Below are 20,736 nucleotides of genomic sequence, written 5' to 3'. Positions count from 1 at the left end.
TGGGATTTTCGTGTTTTTATTTGAAACAAAGATGGTCACAAATTAAAAAGCGTGAGTGAATCAACTCTCAGGAAAGTCGTGTAAACAGTACAGGGCTAGAGAAAATCATCAACTATACACATCTGTAGCATTAATTACTTGCTTTTAAGAACACACGGTCATCAGGAAATGATCAGGCTCCCAGTGTGCCACATTTAAATCTATCCTGGTGGAAACAAGTACTATACATGTTCTGTTCTGTCTTTTTGACAGACAGAATGGAATAATTTACAGTGCTTCACTGTCTAATTTCTTAATCTCTCAATTTACTTTTTTTACATAAAATTGTTAATAGAGAAGAAAAAAATGATTGAAACATCGTTTACAATGTTTTAGTAGGGATGTTGGATCAAGCCGATAAACCGATATAATCTGACTTAATTTCTGACACTAAAGATGCTCCGATCACGTGATTTTCAAATGAACAAAATTGTGTGAAAAAGATTGGATTCAACCTCATAACACAACAAATATGATTTTAGATAGAGATTTTCAAACAAAACAACAATGGCTTAGCTGTAATCTTAACAAGTTCCTCTACATCAGATTTCTTTGTTTCTTGGAAGAAAACCACACCATTACCTCACACAATGTACGTATTTAAATTACCTGTGCAAACATGGCTAGGCCTACTTCCATAAACATCAGTTGGGTCACACAAACAAAAGTATCTCAAAAACTAGACCTTGGATCGCTAGGAATATAGAAACGGTACCGGGCACAATTTACCATAGTTCGCCCCTGCACGGCGGTACTTTGAGAAGAACGGGAACAAAACGAAAGGTTAGAATAGAACATCTGAGAACCGGGGTCGTGTTGTGTAGGTGTGTGTAAAGGCAACTGTTCTTTCAGCTTGTTAACCTAGAATGAAAGATTTTTTTTCATCTTAACTCAGCCACACTCAGTTAGAAAACACTGAATAATCATTCTTTTAGTCCCACAAGCAACATTTTACAGTTTTTTTTCCAACCTAAAATAAATAAAATGTGTTTTTTCATAGATGCAAGTTTTTCAGAGAATGATGAAAAGTTTCACTCGCTCAGCTTTTAGTGTTTGGTTTAATTTCTCCTTTCTCACTCCTTTTGTTGCAGCTTCTGAAAGGATTTGTAGTGCTGTCTCTCTCTCTCTCTCTCTCTGCTCAAAAATCACACAAGAAGTTGATTCTTTTTAAAGGTGTGGAACACTGAAAAATAGATTTTAAAATCTTATTTCTGATTATAATCACTCTGAGTTTTTCATGCAGGCTGAACATGAAAATAGTCTCCTACACCTATCTCCTGCATTAGCTTCTGATAGAAAACAGATGGTGAAACTCTAGGACTAGAAAAGCCTGATAGATCTCCGTCACGCTGTCACTTCATATTCATGGACTCACCCATCATAATTCATGACGATGAAGGTTGTTGTTTTAATGTCTGGGAAACAGCAGAGAACGTCTCGACTAGTAGAAGCTAATCATTAGCATTAGCAACTCCACCACATAGCAGAACTCCTCCATGCTTGTGCTATTTGTAGAGAGAAAACATCAACGTTGGAGTCAGGGTTAGAGTCGGGATGCTGTCGGCCAATCCAAGGCAAGATGTCCAAATATGAGGAAACAAGACCACAACTTGTCTGAAGCTCAGCTTACAAAGCATTCACTCCTACTAGAGACCACTGTAGACGTAGTGATTAAACGAGTGTTCCACACATTTTAAAAGAAGCCTGAAAATCTAAATGAATCCACATGAGACGATATTTAATCACTTGAAATAGTCAATTCCTGATTGTAAAATAAGACTTTTTGTCTTTTGTTTTCAAAGCTTTTAGTTGAATATAGAGCATGTACATGTTCTGTTGTCAGCGTTGAATTTGAAAATAACCTGAAATATCAGACTGAAAGCCAATTTCCTCCCCGTGGCAGGAAGAATACAGAAGGTCAATAAAAGTAAAATTTGTACAATTTAGTTTCTTATCTCAGGGGATGAACTACGGGCTGATGTTAGGTTTTTTTTTTCGTGTGATCACCACAAATGATTAAATAAGAGCACATCATGAAAAAAATAAAACTCATTACATGAAAGCTTTGTTTCCTGTTTTTCCCTCCAGTTTTACAAGCTGGGTTTTATTCGTGGCTTCTAAATTTACTCTGAATAGGTTTGATTTGTGTTTTAAAAGGTTCAAATTAGAGGAAAGACGTTAACCGAGTGAGAGGAATATGTAAATGGTCTGTAGCTTTCTCTTTCCTTTTTTTTAGCTTGATGAAAAGAAAAATGAATAAAAGCTGTTGACTCCACATCTCTTTATGTTAATATGCCCACTAGAATCAGGCCAGAAAACTCTGGTAGGATCACAAATAATATCCACAAATGATTATTTCTCTCCCTTTTATGTAAAATCGACTTATTTCTACTTTATTCTTGGTGACAATCAGAGGAACGGATGCACTTTAGAGAGGATTTGCTCATCGCATAGAGGAAATCACATTTCCATACTGAGCACTGGTTGCGGTTTTTTGTACCTGAGAGCTATTTCCAACTGTCCCCCGCGATGATGGAACAACATTTAGGTCAAAGCTGCTTTAGTCAGAGCTGGATTCAACTCTTCTGAATATTTGATGAAATCAAAGCCACTCGTTTGACTTTTTTTTTATGATCTTGATGAATCCTGATGAAAATGTGCACCGAATGAACTCGTTGTAATCGTTTAGTTTAGCTGTAAGGTAATTTGGAGTCGTGTGAGTTTAGAGGCAAAGGAGAACTGTCTTCCCACCAGACCTTCAAGCACAAAAAGTTCTGATAGTGCTTGTTCTGCAGAAGCTCCCCATAGATTATGTAAATATCACACGTTGTAGGCTTTTGCATAAACCCTGCGACTTTGTGCTGCAAAACTAACAAAGAGTTCATGTATTTATTTGGCCTTCAGAGGGAATAATAAATTCAAAAATGAGTGACTTAAACACCTAAATATAAAAACGTCCCTGTGGCAAAAATCATTTGATTCAACCTTTTGGGTGATTTACGTGACTTCTTGGTGATCACGTGTTTAACAACTATTACTAACAGACAACCTGTCACTACTAGTGTGTGATGAAGACAGAAAGACTGAATTTTTGGGACAATCTAACGTGTATAAAAGTGTGCTTTCACCTGAGGGTGCAGCCTTAACCGTGACACCGGCAAGATTCAGTGTCCTGAATAATGCAAATACCCCTGATTGCAGTACGCAGATCGGGGCGGGGGGCTACGTGGGCGAAGTCTAACGTTTGACTCCGCCCACCGCACAGGCGCCATGTTGAAAAAAACCCATGTAGAGGCTGGCCGCCATTTTAGATAGGTCTCCTTCGCCCCCATTGCATTCATTTCTACAGAGGAACGTGCTTACACAACTAAAAAACACATTTTATCAATGTTTTTCACAAAATCAGATATGGTATGGCATGATAATTAAAATATAAATATAATTAAACTAAATAAATTAAAATGTTAAATTATATCAGTTGCTCATTCTGCATTGACTTTGGAGAGTGAGGAGACCCATCCGATATGGCGGCAATGCTCTCCAGCACCCAATCGTCTATGAATTCATGTCTGTGATGTCAACATAACAATGATAATCAAATAACCTGTTCGGTGGATTTCAATAAAATATATAGAAAGTGCAGATGATTAAGTTAAATGAAATGGGTGCCATTTTTTATTCAGATGTTCTGATAATCTTATTATTCTTTATGCTACACTTTTGTATGGTATTTATAGTTTGTCTTTTAACTATTTTGGTACCATTATTTATTATTGCACCTGACACCAAGACAAGTTCCTCGTACTGTGAACTGACCTTTACTGCTATTGATAATAAGAACAGTTCTGACTGTGATATGTTACACCTAAGCTTACAATTAAATTAAAAAAGCTTTTGTATGGGGCACCATTCATTATTAATTATATCATGATCAGGTCTGGTGCCAAAATGTGTTTATGTAAATACCACCAAATACTAAGGTTACATAGTATTTTATATACATTCTTGTTAATAAAGCAGTACTAAAACGATGGTAGTACGTTTACATGTGCATGAGCCCTCACCACCTTTCACTGAGGTTCAGCTCCCACTGACATAAAAACTTACCTAATCCACCTGAACAGGAACATCCATCCATCCATTGCCTGAACCCACTTCATCCACACAGGGTCGCGGGGGGCTGGTGCCGCTTTTAAACTTATACTTTACAACTTATAGCAGAGGAGTAAAACTTTTTATTTTGAATTGTAAAACAAAGTCATGCATCAATTTGAAATGAGCAAAAGTAGTCAAGAAAAAGGGAAAAAATGAGTACACACTTTGTGTTTAGGTTAAGTTCATATAAAAATTACGTCAGAGGATTTATTGTCCCCCCCCCCCCCGAAAAAAAAGAGTTCATGGTGTGAAAACTTCTTAATCAAAGTGATTTAAACGCTGCGTGCTGTTGTCAAAGGTTTGAAGATTTTAGCTGGTTTACATGAATGTGTGCTCTCATGATCGTCTACAAGTAAAGACGAGCTGTTTGAGACATCTTTTGTGTTTTCTGTACTTACTTTTTCCAAAGTTGAGATTGACTGCTTCTAACTGGACAAAGGACAACTTGTACAGAGTGTTGATGTGTCGGGGTGGGGGTGTGGAGGAGGGGGGCTCACTGGACTGGACTAAACCAACGAGGATTCGGATGGATTGGTTCAATAGATTCTCTCTTTTTTGGGTTTCTATGTATTTGAAGTAGTTCGGATGTATTTTGTCTTGGTTAACAGTGAAGAGAATTAAGAAGGCATTTTGACGTTTTGCCAAATCGATCTGCTTTTTGTAGCCTTTCATCCATCCTACAGTCGCAAACAAAACACACTGTATGGTAGCCATTTATTTCTGAGCTGCAGAGCAAGAGTAGCATGAATGAAGCTTTGTGCTCCTTGCTGGGGTCCCACACAGTAAGTTTTAACGTCCTGAGCTGTCTGGTGCAGCGGCATAAAGAGCAGAAGGGAGAAATGGTTGGATTCTGGATATTTGCTCGTTTTATTTGAAATATTACATGAGGCTTTTAAAAGGACGCCCTTTTAGTTGGTCAGTTTAAAATTCTACAAGCTTCAGAAAACGAAGGGTTCAATGAATTGTCGTCTTGTGTGTCATTTATTGGTGTTATTTTAATAATCTTAGTATGGCTGCACTCATTCGGCTCTGGTTGTTGTGTGCAGTACCCAAAGAGGGCCTGAAGAGCCAGGCTGTTTTTGATGAGATCAGGATGACGTACATCAAGGAGCTGGGAAAAGCCATTGTGAAGAGAGAGGAGAACACGAGTCAGAACTGGCAGCGTTTCTACCAGCTAACTAAGCTACTGGACTCCATGCAGGAGGTCAGAAATATCACACACACACTCTCACACACACACTATGAAATCTAAATCCTAAAGAGTTTATCCTAGCACTTTACTCTTTACACCAGTCAATAATCAGGTAGCAATCAATGTTGATATGGAGCTTTTTGGCACAAAAGCTAAAAACAGGAACAGCTATTACATCTGGATTTTAGTTACCGGTACATCTGGATTTTTGTTTCGGTGCATCATTAAAACATGGACAGCTCCAAGAATGTGTTCCACAATGTTTCTAATGAATTCAAATAAATTAAATTCTGTATTGTTTGTATTATGACGTTCTCCTCTATCTAACCTGTAGCACAGCGGTGGGAGAAGTACTTAATTTTTCTACTTAAGTAAAATACAGATAAAGGGGTTAAAACATTACTTCGAGGTAATTTATCCTTTTTTACTTATTTTTGAAAATGATCGATTACTTTGAGTTTTTCATGCAGGCTGAACATGAAAATAGTCTCCTACACCTATCTCCTGCATTAGCTTCTGATAAAAAATAGACGGTGAAACTCTAGGATTAGAAAATCCTGACAGATCTACGTCACGCTGTCACTTAGACTCACCAATCATGGCTCGCAACGAGGAAGACTGTTGTTCATTTAGCATCCAGGAAACGGCAGAGAACATCTCGACTAGTGGAAGCTAACAGTTAGCATTAGCTACTTCACCACACAGCAGAACTCCTATAGACATGTGTTATCTATGAAGATCATCAACATTGCATTGAAAACAGAGACTCCAAGTCCTGCAGTCTGAAGCTACTTTAACCTCCAGCTGAAATCTCCATGTTGAAACAGCGCTGGAGCTTTTTTTTTTTCCCAGAGTATGACCTACTAGGCATTAATTCCTACTAGAGACCACTGCAAAACACTAATTAACTACTCTTACCTTTGGGACTGCAGTTTGGTGCACGGACAAGGAGTGTGCTGCTGGTCTCCGTCAGACCGGGAGTGGGATGGGGGTCGAACAAAACACAAATTAAAGTGCTTTTAAAGCTTTTTAGGAAATGTAGTGGAGTAGAAAGTACACAGTTGTTTAACATTTAGTGGAGTAAAAGTAAAAAGTGGACCTTGAGAAAATGACTTAAATAAAGCACAGATACAGAAAATGTGTACTCGAGTACAATAATGGATTACTGAGTATTGATACTGATCTGTTGGGTTTAGTTAGGTGATATTTAAATACCATCACACTGAAATGAGTTAATAAAGGGTTTTGTGGAGTTACAGATCTAGGCTGTAATAATACATGATTTTTACTTTGGTGAAGAAAAGTGTTCAAAAATCTGCTCTGTGATGCATTTTGTTAAGCTGTTGCAACCAAAATGTGTTTTCCAATTTTGTCGTTTTGGAAAAAGACTTTTTACTAAACAGTGATTGGAATGGCAGGAAATTGCCTTTCAGAGAAACTACATAAATAATATTATCGTAAATAATTTGTAAATGCATCTTCCAGATGGTGGAGGGTCTCCTGCAGATCTGCTTCTACACCTTTGTGAATAAAACCCTGAGTGTGGAATTTCCTGAGATGCTGGCGGAGATCATCACCAACCAGATACCAAAATTCAAGGATGGGAGCGTGAAGCCTCTGCTGTTTCATCAAAAAGGACTGCCTTAAACTGTGAATCAATGCCTTAAGTCCCGATCTGTCCCCGGTACCTGCTGGGACTCCATCCCACTCTTCATCGTTCTGGTCCAGCTTCCTGTTTTTCTTTGGGAATCCTGCCTTTTGCCTTTCAGCCCGACCTCCAACTAAAATACCTGTGGCCTCAAAGCTCCTATTCCAGTCCACCGTAGTCCATCCTCTTGGCTAACCAAGAAGAATTTGGTCTCTGAATGTCTTTTATTTTGTCCCTCAGACCTCATTCATACGTTTCTGAAGACGTCACCTCGTCTCTCGCCTCCAGAGTTCCGTTGCTGTTCCCACTTGGAAATCGACGCGACATGACACAAACTCAGCTCAAGCTTCATCCGCTCACCTGCACAGCTTCACAAAGTAGCCAAGGTGGCGATTCAGGTTTCTCAGAATGCTGTTGGTGATTAAAGGGGATGAAGAAAAAAAACGCAGAAGCACGACGTCCTGAACTCAGCAGAAAGGACACAAATGATTGACTCGACCAACAGAAGGAAAAGAAGAGCTAGAGGAACATTGTTCATGTGTTTTATGCAGACACACACACCCATGCACGCACATACATGTTTACACAGGATGTATCTGAGGGAAAACTAGTGCCTTTTCGTTTTTAAGCTCTTCATAGCCGTCCTCTCCAAACCATCTGACTCTGTTGTCGACATCAGTCTACATGAATTGTTTCCTTTTAGTTTTCCCGCTCTGCTATTTTGTAGCCATACTGACGCTGGTGTTTTTATGGTGGGACGGTCTCTGCTCTGTCTGCAGATGTGCCTGGGGGGTCAACCTGTGGTATGCATCAGAAATCATCGTTATCAGACTCCAGCTTTTCATCAGTTTGCATTTCTTTTATTCCCCCTAGCAGTTCGAGGTCAGTAGGACTTCATAACCATCGAAAATTAATGTTTTGAAATAATTAGTAACTCAAAATTGGAATAATACTTTTATTTATTTATTTTTTTATGCATATTTACAATTAATTAAAAGCAAGCCTTCTTGAATAGGAACATAAATTCTTGGTCTTTTTTTTTTTGTTTTTACATCCTAAATTTGAAAAGTTTTACTTGGTAAAAAAGAAAAAAAATTGTATCAGTTATTCTTAAATTTATCTCAATTTTATCTTAGAATCTCCTTTTATTTTACAAAAAAATAAAATAACCTTCCACCAGCATCCTCCTAAATTCATGTTACTAGAACTTAAAAACAAGGATTTATTTTGTAAAAAATAAGAGTTTACTAACTTAGAGAGCAGAATCCTCAGACCATGGGAGGATTTAGAACTAATGTGAATTTAGACAAACTCATCCAAAGTGTTGATAAATATTCAGGTTTTTTTTCCACGACTAACAAGAGCCATAATTATTCAAGCTTGAATCCAGACCTGTTTCTCACTGCCAGCTGCAATCATACTGAGGTTATTGTTGAGCAAAGTGTTTCGCAAAGTGAAACTTTCAAATTTGGTTTTAGAAAAAGCTGATTTTTGTTTTCAAAGAAATGACAGCAAGCACATATTTAAATGAGCTTAGTGCGAATATGAATGGTCTTCTATTATAGAACACTTGGTTGTAATATTTTAGCTTAAATAATTATTAAATTGCAGCCCATGCTATGGGGTAAGATGACCCGAGTCCCACTGGTGCCAAATAGCTTGATGTTTTCTTTTTTTTATTATTAGTAATAATAATAATTTTGGACATATGAGAGGACTTTTATCCAGTTTTGGTTTGTAACTTTGCTTCAGGGTGCTCAGTCTTCAGTGTCGCGCACACACACACACACACACACACACACACACACACACACACACACACACACACACACACACACACACACACACACACACACACACACCAGCTTCTAATGACTAGATTATCAAAAGAGTTTGTTTGGTTCAACAATAGAAGTAATTTCTAACAGCTTTTTCACAAAATCTTGTAATTTAAAACTTTTCAAGTAAGACAAATTTCTCAGCTTACATTTAAAAAAAAGAAATAAAAACTCTGTATTGCTCATCGTTTGCATCATTTGTTTGTGTAAAACAGTGTTCTCATCAGCTTACATGGCAGCCAAATCCAGTGAAAACCCAACGCCAACCACCTCCTCCCCTTCCAGATGCTTCTCTACTCACCAGACCTAAAAATGTCCACTTCATAGGTTTTCTGCAGTTTTCTCTGCAGCATGTTTAACTTTCTTAGACCAGTAGACTAACCCAGGTTGCAGGTCGCCATGGAGAACAGTCCTTTTGTATGTTACTTACAGCTAACAGCACACGAGCTCTAATACAAGCAGCTATTCAATTAAGAGCCATCTCTTTCATTTTTTCTAATAAGAGTAGCCAATTCAGCTGAGGAGGGTTGACTTCAGTTCGTGTTTGATATATTTAGCTCCAGCCTCTTAAATCAGCGTTAGGGTTGCCAACTTTCAGAAGTTGGAATGAGGTGCATTGGCATTAGCTTAGATTGCTGCTGTCAAGCTATGCTAATAAGCACATAGCCTTACAATGTGGTTAAAAAATATGATAAGATTGTATTTAGCTTATTTTAATTTTCAGTAACAGACATGCTAATAAGATCGTTTTCCTCACTATCTGTGTAAGATCCTTTTGAAATAAATAATTTAGCGCTGTGGTTGAGCATACTCTAAAAATGCATTGTGCTTAGTGTGGAGATTACTGTAAGGTCACTGACACTAGTCGGTGACTCCATGCAATCTGCTGGGGGTTCCTTATGTAGGGAACGTTTAACCAACTGAACTCATTGCAGTTCAATAGGAATGTTTACTCTGTGAAGTGCCTTGAGAGAATTGTGGTGGTTTGGCGCTATATAAATAAACTGAATTTACTTAAATTATTCAAAGAACAAAAATCTTTTGTTTGGCCATAGTGAACTGAACTGGACCTATAGTCTTTTCGGATTGGAAGTGAATGTACAGAAAGTAACTGAATCTTTTGAACCTTTGTTTTCTATATACAAATTAAGTCCTAAAATATCGAAACAATTGACTTACTAAAGAACGTTTCATTTTGGGGTCAAATGCAGGGCCATTCCTTATTCTATGGGATGTTGGCAACCCTACCCAGTGCTGATGAGTGGCTATGTTGGTGATGAATCTAAGGAAGATTTGAGCTCCCGAGTTTTGACTTGCAGTCAGTATTACATTTGTTTTCAGGTGGCGGTGCTTTTGGAAAACAGCTTTAACGTACAGATGTAACCATGTCTCGCCTGCTCATTTTCTAATCGGCTATACGTGTGTGTGTGTATGTATATATATATATATATATATATATATATATATATATATATATATATATATATATATCAACACTGACATATCCAGTGCAATATAAACAGTGTCTGTTATTATGAAATATTTTTACATTAATCTCAGTACTCACACCTCCTTCTACCTGTCAGCTACACGTTTGACTCAAGGCCTTGCAAAAGGAAGACAGAGAGCCATAGACGTCAGATTTTAAATCAGGAAACAGAAATATGCTTTTGGAGAATGATCTATTGTAAAAAATAAAATATATATAAAGATATTTTCTGTGATTTTGAATACATCAAGTTGAACCTCTTTGATATGACTAATTTTAATCAAATCATTTTTGTACATTAAATGAGTCAAATATTATTTTTCAGTTTTCTTTTGTCATTGGTTGTGTTTGATAAAGGTAGATGTGTTAAATACATTAGGTAGAAAGTGTTCAATGTGTGTCTTGTGAAGTAAATGTGAAGCGTTTTTTTCATACAAAAAGTGGGAGCGAGGGGAGGGATGGCAGGTTGGAAGGACTGGAAAAGTTTTTTTTTTTGTGCTAAACAAGAGTGACCAAAGCAAAGGCTAAAAAAAAAGTAAAGCAGTTACATTTTCCGTAGCATATACCTGCTAATTCTAGCACTTCTGTTTTTATTTCAAATGCATCTTTTGTAAAAGTCATGGCTTTGGAGTTCATGTATATTGCTGTAAGGATTTACTGGTCACTTAAAATACAAAACAACAAAAATTAATCTGTGTAAAAGTACATTTTCCAGAGCTTGATAAAATTGCACTACCCTAGCATTGGTTGTCACGGTCTATTTTGTATAAAAGACATGCAATTATCTTTAAAAATGATGGGCAGATCATGTTTCACTGGTATACATAGCTGTTGCTTTCACCGAAGTCTGTTTTGTTCATATTTCAGTTCTGTAGATGTAATCCAATGTAAAAAAAAATATATGGAAAAAATGTCAAAGGATAAAAAAAATAACTAATGGTTTATATTTACACTTCTGTATTCAGTGTCAATATTTTCCTCAGTTTGATTAAATGTTAAATTAGGTTATATGTGTTGTTCTTTGACATTGGATCTGACGTTTTGCTGGATGATGTTTCTGTCATCGCTGGTTAAAGGAAATGTGGAAGAACAGACTTTTCTTCAGTTCAAACAGCTTACACAATAAAGTTTCCTGTTTTTCAGCACTCAGCTACAATGGTTTTATTGCTCAAGTTTAAAACTGGTTAAATAGTGAAGGATGGCATGACCCAACCATTTAGGTCATTCTTTTGTCACAAAAACAATTGATCAAAGCTACCGTAAATCCTCGAATATTGGCCTGTATTCAATTAACTGCCGGGTATCACATTTTGGCCGGTGTCAGAGTCGGCGGAGGTGAATAATGGCCGGTTTTTTATTGTGGCCGGGTGGAATGTGGTTACAAGCAAGTACGGGGGGCGGTTGTGTTGTGTCATATCCATCTCACTTTTGATTTGCCAGTGACAGACCGCGAGGGTAACTTTAACCGTGCGGAGACGAAGAGGAGGCGAAAATTTGATATCAAGTTCAAAGAGAACGTGCGGATTATGCTGCAGAACACACTGGGGAGCAGTAGCAGGGGTTGTATGAACTAGTCACTAGTCGACTTCACCGCTCTATAGTGACTTTTTATGCCTGTCATCGACTAGTTGCTGTCACGTGATAATGACCGGCAAGATGCAGTCCACGGAAAAGACAGCAGCCTGCTGTCAGCAGGTGACAAGCTCCTGCGTGTCGGGAGGCAATGCGCTGTGCCAGAGCGTCGGTACTGACACCCGCCGTAAAACGGACATTTAACCAAATTGTGACGTTTACCCTCTTGTAATTTAACCTTCCCCTCACCCCCATCCCAACCTTAACCAGCGTGCACATGCAAAGCTCTGATTGTTAACGCGCTCCAGACATCTGCGTCCTGAGCACGGCCACAGTAACGTTATCAAATCAGGTGTCGCCACCTCAAAAACTAATTTAACACGGGATCGTTCATGTCGGCTCATTTCCTTTTATGTTTTCTGTCTTTTATTTGTGTCTGATGCATTTCGCTGCTGTGGATCAGGGCGCATCACATGTTTTGTCGTCAGTGACGCAACTAACTGATGTGTTCGGCGAGCACTCCGCTGTTTTTGCGGTCGGTAGATCTTTTAGAACTGCAGTTCAAAGGTAACTCATAAGGTGAATATATATGAACCCAGGTAGCAGTTTCTCTTTAGGATTGAGAGGAGATGCAGGAAGATAATAAACAGGCAGGACAGAAAAATAGTCAAATAAAAACAAGTTAGTTTTTGTACCTGGTGGTTGCAACAAACAGACACCATTGAAGGTAATCAGAAGTAAGGAACAGAAAATGAAATAATTATTTTAATGTTTAGAGCAGCAGGAACTCCGAGGGTCTGCAGGCGCATCAGTGAGTTTGCGGCCGCTGCGCAGGGGGAGGGGGGGAGAGGGCTGAAGCAGAAACTACCATTGTTAAAAGAAATGTGTAACTTTGAAAATGTGGGCACAATTTTAATTGTCAAAAACTCCAGCGAACCATTGGTTCATTTTGCTCAAATAGAAATTGAGGCCTGCCTCTAATTCTGGCCCTCCTTCCAATAAAGGCCCGGAGCTTGATGAGCTTGAGTAAAATACAGGCCCGGGCCTGTATTAGAGGATTTACGGTATTTTATTGAACTCCAGATGAATTTGGTTCTTTTGTTTTTAAGGTAAGCATTACAAGGTCCAGTTCACAGGTTAATCATGCCGATTATTTTTACCCAATTTCCCCTTTTCAATAATCTTAAGACATGCCTAATTACCCAAAACATTCTAAAGATAATCTTATCAGATATTCTTACCATGTGTAGGGAGTTAAGAGCATTCTTGTCCACTCGAAAGGACTTAGGGATTCCTCTGATCATAAATTGGGGCTTTGGGATTCCTCGGATCATAAATTGGGGCTTTCAAACATGTTGGGTGTTCTTGATCTAACTTCTTAGGACAAATAACCTGTTGGGGTGACGTGTATCCAATCCGAAAGCAGGGTGATGGAAGCACACTACGCTCCACCTTCATTTTTTTTGTCTTTGATATAATGCAACATTTCTCTTCTACCAGGGAATGTTTGTGTGTCCGGTTGTGTTCCTAGTGTGGTCGGATATCAAATGCTGTCGGGCCAAAGCTGATGTGATTATTTTTATCGCAACATTTAGTATGTTTTAAAAATCATCCGTCTCGTCGTGTGAGAATAAGAAACTAGCAAGAGTTAGGAGTCACAATCAAGCATCAGAAATATTAAAAACTGTAAGATTATGAGAGGACTAATGCACAGTAATCTGTTTTGCCAGGAGAGCTGAAGCACAGCAGAGGGGGATCTGGAGAGACCCAAAACTTGAATTCATACTATCTTTCATAATCTTTAAAAGGTCAACGCATAATCGCTTCCACTGAACAAATAACCCCAAGAGGTCAGACCATGAACGATGAATGAAATTATCTCAAGAGGAACCGATTTGAAATAGATTAAAAAACAGCGCCTTTAATAAAAGACACGAGCTTGAAAACTCATTCCGAAAGAAATAAATGAACAAGGATGGTTTGAACACTGAGGCAGAATTTTTGAAGTAAGAACACGATTAGCTGGTGTGGCTGTAAACACAAAAGCTATGTTCTGTTGTGTAAAAGGAGAAAAAACATACCAGGAAAAGGATTTTCCGCAGCTGTTCTACATTTGTCTTTATTTCAGCACAGTCCTTCACCAAAACATCAGCGAGAAAAATTAAGGCTGTGGATGAACATAAAGGATATAAAAACTCTGGCAACACAGATGCAATTAAAAGAATTAAGTTAGTACGCTAAAAAATACAAAATTTAATTTCATACTCGAAGAAAAAAATTATACCTCATCAAATGTTGTTCATTTACAACATCAATAAAACTCCTCAAAATGAAAGAAGTCCAGGAGTTTGACTTTTAAAAACAGTCATAAATAAGTTTATACACAAATAAAGTAGTCTCAGTTCACATTTAGGCTTTTCTACGCTCCCATTTGTTTTACTGGTTAAAAAGCTTTAAAAATCCTGTTGTTTAGTCAATTAAAACATTCACCAAGTTTCACTCTGGAAATGAGAGCATTCGCCACAACCCTCAAGCAGACTAGCTTTATGTACACAAATGAGAAAAATCCTAAAAATGTTTATTTCTTCCAAACGCTGCTGATAAAAGAGACTTTGTTAGCTTTTTCTGTGCTGCTGAGATTAAAGCTTCTGTAGCATGTCTGGATCTGCATCATTAGAACACATAAACAGAAAGAAGCAGGTGATTTATGATTTCCAATATATACGACTTCCTGTTTGAATATAATTCCAAGAATGGACTCGCATAGTGCAAACATGACACACCATTCCACTTAGAGAGGATCTATGGACTTGTTTTAACCAGCAGGAATCACTTGCTTCACCCACACTGCAGCACCACTTAAGGAATATCTTGGAATCACATCGAGGCCACACACACACACACGCGCACGCGCACGCACGCACGCACGCACACACACACACACACACACACACACATCCTTACGTTAACTGTTTGAGGCGATCTCGTCATCTGCTGATCCGCCCTGAGGCTCCTGGAGCCCTGAAACATTAACCAGGATGAGTTTTGTCCCCAGGAATTACCCACCCTCCACAACAAGTACTCACAAATACGTTTACTGTCCTTCGGCACAAACCCAATTACCTCAGTCTGATTCGAAAACTCAAATTTCCCAAGGGAATTAGCAAAACGATGAGGTGAACCAGCAATTTTACGGCTGAAGGCCATTTGTTATTTATCATGTTCTCCGTCATTAACGCTGCAATAAAACCTGTCATTATCTACCTAATGAAAAGAGAAAATACCAAAGCAGACTAAAGGAAAAATTTTAAGTTTTATCTAAAAGATTGCAATCTTATCTAACACACACACACACACACACACACACACACACACACACACACACACACACACACACACGTCACAATGACTTCAAAGGCTGTTCACTAAAGTCTTGTCAAAAATACCAGTGCAATTCAGGGGTTCTTCCCCAGCTCAATAAGTTTTGTTCCTTGGATATATTCATTCTTGTCCCACTCCAGTGGTTTCTAGTCCACCGCACAGAATGAATGAAGTTTTGTGCAGTTTAATCTGGTTGTATCAAGTCCAGCTTGGTCCACTTTGGTTTCCTTGCCAGGAACGGACTATAGAAGCTCCACGTAGTTTTCAGGTATCAGTCCTGTTCGGCCATCCAGAGTCCCTTCTAACCAGCCGGGTTCCTTTGAAGTGTGAACTAAAGAGAAAGAACCAAACATGGATTAGAAAGCGTTCATGGGGGGACTTCCAGGTCACGATGAAGATGGCTGCTTAATTTTCACACTCCCGAACAACCTTTAAAATAATCCTGAAAAACGACTCAAATCAAACCAGAAATATGCGAGAAAACGAGATGGAAAACAGGGTAGCTACACAAAGTAGGAAAACTTTGCCTTCAAATGATAATGTGGAAGAATCTGCGACATAGGACAAAGCGAACCGGGGTAGCTCGCCACCGAAGGATTACCACCACGAGGACGGGATTGGAGAAGCTAGCTTGCAAGGCATACTGAACGAACTGAGGGATTTCAGATGAGATAATAAACAGCAACTGACAGAAATTAAACAAGAGCTGCAGAGAACCAACGACCAACTGGAAGAAGCAGAGGAACGGATCGAAGAAGTAGAGACAGCCCTGCAGGCCGCAGCATCCATGATAAAAAGGCTAACCCAGCGTCAGGCCGAGATGGAAGCTAAACTGTTGGACCAGGAGGGGCACGCACGCAGGGACAACATTTGGGTGTTTTGACGGAGTCGCTGGATTTCCCACTGGACACGGCTTTGCGAATTGAAAGAGCCCACAGAGCATTAGCTCCGAAGCCCACCAACTCCGTGGGGAAACCCGGTCGATAATCGCAAAAATAGCAAGCTACAAGCTGAAGGACAAAGTGATACGCAGAGCCTGGCAAAAAAAAGGAGGTGTTTTATAACAGAACCCGCTTCTATGTGGATCATGATTATCCCACTGGGATCCTCAGGCAACGTGCCGAATACGCGGAGGCAAAAAGAATCTTAAAAGTTAGATTGAAAATATATATGTCGGAAATGGGAATAATTGACCTCTGGAGAAGTTTACATCCGACAAAGAAGGATTATACACACTACTCTCATCCCCATGCAACTTATGCTAGAATTTATTATTTTTTTCATATTTAAAAAAGATCTTCACAAAATTCAAGATTGTGAAATAGGCAGCATTGATCTGTCTGACCATGCACCACTGTCTTTGGAGTTAAAAATGAACAAGAGACCCAGTAAAACACAATGGAGGCTAAACTCAAGGATTTTCAATGTTCCACAATTGAAGACGCACATAAAAGAAGAAATTATAAACTTCCTTAAAACCAATAATAACGGAGAAGTTAGTCCTGAGATAGTGTGGGATTCATTAAAGACATAGGGGCAAAATTATTTCTTTCTGTTCATACAGAAACAAAGACAATCTCAACTTAAAAATGTAACAAAAGAGCTAAAGGAAGAGGAATTAAAACAAGGAACCAAACTCTAAGCTTTTACCAAGGCTAAAAAAGTTAAGAAATGAAATAAATGCACTGCTTTCACAGGAAATTGTGAAAAAAATGGTCTATACAAAGCAACGTTATTACGAGGCAGGGGCTAAATTCTCAAAGTTCCTGACAAGGAAACTGAAGAAACAACAGGCAGATAACACTATCTATAGAATAAGAGGCCCAGACTCGAATACCTTGGTAAATACACAAGACAATATACAAATAGCTTTTCAAAAATATTATCCACAATGATACTCACAACCTAATACAAAGGATGAACAACAAATTACAAAACTATTGGAACCCCTGAGTTTACCCTCCTTATCACAATACCAGAAGGTGCTTCTTACAGTGAATATCACAAAGAAAGAGATTGAAATTGCAATAACTACATTAAAAACAAACAAATCTCCAGGTCCTGACGGCTACTCATCGGAGTTATACAAAACATCCAGAAATGAATTGGTTCCAACCCTCCACCAAATATTCAATGCTGCCTTAAAGGAAAGCAGAATAACGCCATCATGGGGAGAAGCCACAATCTCCGTCATTCCTAAAGAAGGAAAAGATAAAAGAGAATGTGGTTCACTTAGACCAATCTCAGTTCTGACTATAAAATGTATACATCAATTTTAGCAGAGAGAATAAAGGAGGTCCTTCCTAAGCTTATTCACACTGACCAGACAGGATTCATTTCACAATGACAAACAAGCGACAACATAAGACGTACTCTACATATTATCAATCATATAAGAGAAAATAATTTATCGGCCCTGCTGGTCAGTTTGGATGCTGAGAAGGCCTTCGATTTGGTAAGCTGGAAATTCTTATACAAAGTCCTTGAAAGATTTGAATTTCCCAGAAGAGTTGATTAAGGGTATTAAGGCTTTGTATACAAATCCTACGGCCCGGATTAAAATAAATGGATACTTATCCGACTCAAAACTAAATCGAGGAACAAGACAAGGATGCTGAATGTCACCAATGCTCTTTGCTCTGTACATCGAGCCATTAGCCCAATGGATAAGACAAGCAGAAAATATTAAAGGTATTCTAATTGGCACTGAACAACATAAACTGGCATTGTATGCGGACAATGTCTTGGTGCATCTGACAGAACCATTAGAATTGTTTACTAAATAAATGAATATTCCAGAGTCTTTTGGCCATTATGCAGGATATAAACTCAACATTCAAAAGACCCAAGTACTAACATTCAACTTTAGACCAACTAAACATTTACGAGAACAATTTAGAATGAAATGGGACCAAACCACGATAAAGTACTTGGGAATTATTTTTCCCAAACAGATAACATCAGTGAAAACATTGAACTATGATTTGCTTCTGGCACAAATTAAGACAGATATTCAGAGATGGAATTGTAACCCACTATGTAACCTCATTCAAAGAATTGAAACAGTAAAAATGAATATATTACCGAGATTTCTCTTCCTGTTTCAAAGCCTTCCAATTGAAATGAACCAAAAACTATTTACTGAATGGGATCGGGTAATATCAAGGTTCCTATGGCAAGGGAAAAAAATACACGAGTGAGATATAAAACTACAACTCCCAAAGGACCAAGGAGGCATGGCCCTACCAAACTTAAATGACTACTTTTATTCAGCTCAGATAAAACCACTTCTAAATATATGCAATAAGGATTACAACTCAAGATGGAAGGAAATAGAAATCTCACTAACAAAAAATAAACCAATTCAGGCATTACTAGCAAACCAGGACTTGATAAAGGCTATATTATAAAGGCTATAGGCAATGTGCAGAACCCCTGGATAACAGGCCAGATGAAAATCTGGAGGGCCATTAAAGAGGAATATAATTTACAGGAAAATTTTTAAGTGCTGTGTTGGTGTGCGTATGATCCTGACTTTGGTCCTAGCCAATCAGATCCAGGGTTCTTGAAATAGAAAGCTCAAGGAATTACCACCCTATATTCTATAACCGAAAACAATCAAATAATGGACTTCCAGACCCTAAAAAAAAACAAGTATTCACTTGAAAAGCAAGATTTTTTAGATATCTACAAGTACACCATTACTATGAAAAGACACTTAATCAATGTCATAGACCTGGAAGAACCAATATTAAAAGAATTCATTGCTGCATATAAATCAGAAACAAAACGAGGAAATATCTCCAGACTGTATAAGGGCCTTTTAGTTAAAAAATCTAATTCAACAAAATACCTAAAAAACTAATGGGAAGGAGAAAGTGGAGCTACTATCTCAAAGGAAGAATGGCTAAATTACTGTAGATCTATTTGGAAATGCACCAACTCACTCACGTGGAGAGAATTCTCATGGAAGTGCTTTACTAGATACTTTATCGCTCCAAAACAGAAATCCTTTTCTGGGATAGAACCTAAATGCTGGAGGCAGTGTGGGTGCCAGGATGCTAGTCATTATCAAATTTTCTGGGAATGCCCACCAATTAAGCATTTTTGGTCGGACCTCCACAAAAAGTTAGAGATACTTAAAATGAACATACCTTTCACCTTTGAGACAATATTCTTTGGAAAAGTGGACAACTCTCTAGGGTTCTCTAGCAAATATCTATTTAACATTCTTATTTTAGCTGGCATTAAGACCATAACAGGACACTGGCTACACCCCGATTCCCCAACAGTCGAGGAATGGGAAAACATAGTGAACAACATTTATACAATGGAAAAAATTACCTTCTCCTTTAGATTGCAAACAGAGAAGTTTAATAGGATCTGGGCTAATTGGACATAATAATATTTAATATAAAGTAATGTACAAGTAATCTCTGGGCTGGTTTCGGTGCTAATTGATGTTGGACACAAATGCGGACCACTCACCTATAGGTCACAAAGTTTAAATTAAAAAATTTTTTTAAAATAATATATATATTTTTTTAAAGGATATGTCAAAAGGAAAAGGATCTATGTAATGAAAATTATATCCTACAAAGAAAGATTTTTGGAGATTGCAAAAACATGTAAATATTATTGTAAAATAATGATGTACCGTACATAAATAAAGAGTTTTAAGAAAATAAAGCGTTCATGAAGATGAACAATAAAGCAGGAGAAAATTATTCTTAAGCCCTTTTTGCAAGACACACTGTGCCGGCAAATCAGTGTAATATTACTGCTACGGTGTGTCTTATAAATGCGCCATACCACCATGGGGATGCACAAATTTTGCGTCATTCATTCTGTCTCGCTTGGTACTAATATTGTGGTAATTGTTTGTCTCATAAACGACGATCGCGTGTTGGTGTAAGAGAGGGTGGTGTCACGATAAAGTGGGGAGTAACTGCTGAGATCTGGCCGTCAACTATAATGAAAATGAAAGTAAATACGAGCTGTAATGTTTGCTTTAGTAAACAGAATCAGCTGAGATGATAATCTAGAGCAATGCAGAGCTCCTGGAGCTTCTATATGTTAGAGATGGAGGTCAGATCACCAGAGACTGCAGGGACACAGACACCTTTTGGAGGGGCTTGTTAAAAAGGCTTATTAAGCACAGCTTTGATCGCAACAAAAAAGAAAGACATGTCCAAGATAAACGAAAGTCTGCGGCGGCGCAGAGACCGCCCCCGTACCCTTTTTATACTACAATTGTGTAATGGGTTGTGAAAAAGACGCGATTGCGTCACATTGCTGCCATAGTCTGACCACTTATAAATGACCTAAGGCTCTATCTGATGCCGCTTCAGCGTTGTGGCAAATTGACGGAATTGTTTTGTAAAACGGCTTTATGATCCCTTCCATCTATCTGTACATTTAG

The 20,736-nt window shown here is 38.2% G+C and overlaps 2 protein-coding genes across 6 annotated transcripts in view; one reads left to right on the top strand and one right to left on the bottom strand.

The window, feature by feature from the left end:
* Window positions 1-7,266, top strand: part of LOC107386710 (glucocorticoid receptor) — a 78,624-nt gene extending 71,358 nt beyond the window's left edge. For both annotated transcript variants that reach the window (XM_015961278.3, XM_015961277.3), the window contains 2 exons: window positions 5,241-5,398; window positions 6,872-7,266. In XM_015961278.3, coding sequence (XP_015816764.3) covers window positions 5,241-5,398; window positions 6,872-7,033 — 320 coding nt within the window. In that variant the 3' untranslated portion in view covers window positions 7,034-7,266. The remainder of the gene's footprint in view (window positions 1-5,240; window positions 5,399-6,871) is intronic.
* Window positions 7,267-15,371: 8,105 nt separating this feature from the next.
* LOC107386708 (rho GTPase-activating protein 26) overlaps window positions 15,372-20,736 on the bottom strand; it is a 154,636-nt gene continuing 149,271 nt past the window's right edge. For all 4 annotated transcript variants that reach the window (XM_070555790.1, XM_070555791.1, XM_070555792.1 and 1 more), the window contains one exon: window positions 15,372-15,645. In XM_070555790.1, coding sequence (XP_070411891.1) covers window positions 15,557-15,645 — 89 coding nt within the window. In that variant the 3' untranslated portion in view covers window positions 15,372-15,556. The remainder of the gene's footprint in view (window positions 15,646-20,736) is intronic.

The sequence above is a fragment of the Nothobranchius furzeri genome, chromosome 10, assembly GCF_043380555.1.
Source record: "Nothobranchius furzeri strain GRZ-AD chromosome 10, NfurGRZ-RIMD1, whole genome shotgun sequence".
NCBI classification, from domain to species: Eukaryota; Metazoa; Chordata; class Actinopteri; order Cyprinodontiformes; family Nothobranchiidae; genus Nothobranchius; species Nothobranchius furzeri.
The sequence above is the reverse complement of the archived record's forward strand: the minus strand, read 5'-3'. Positions and strand labels throughout refer to the sequence as shown.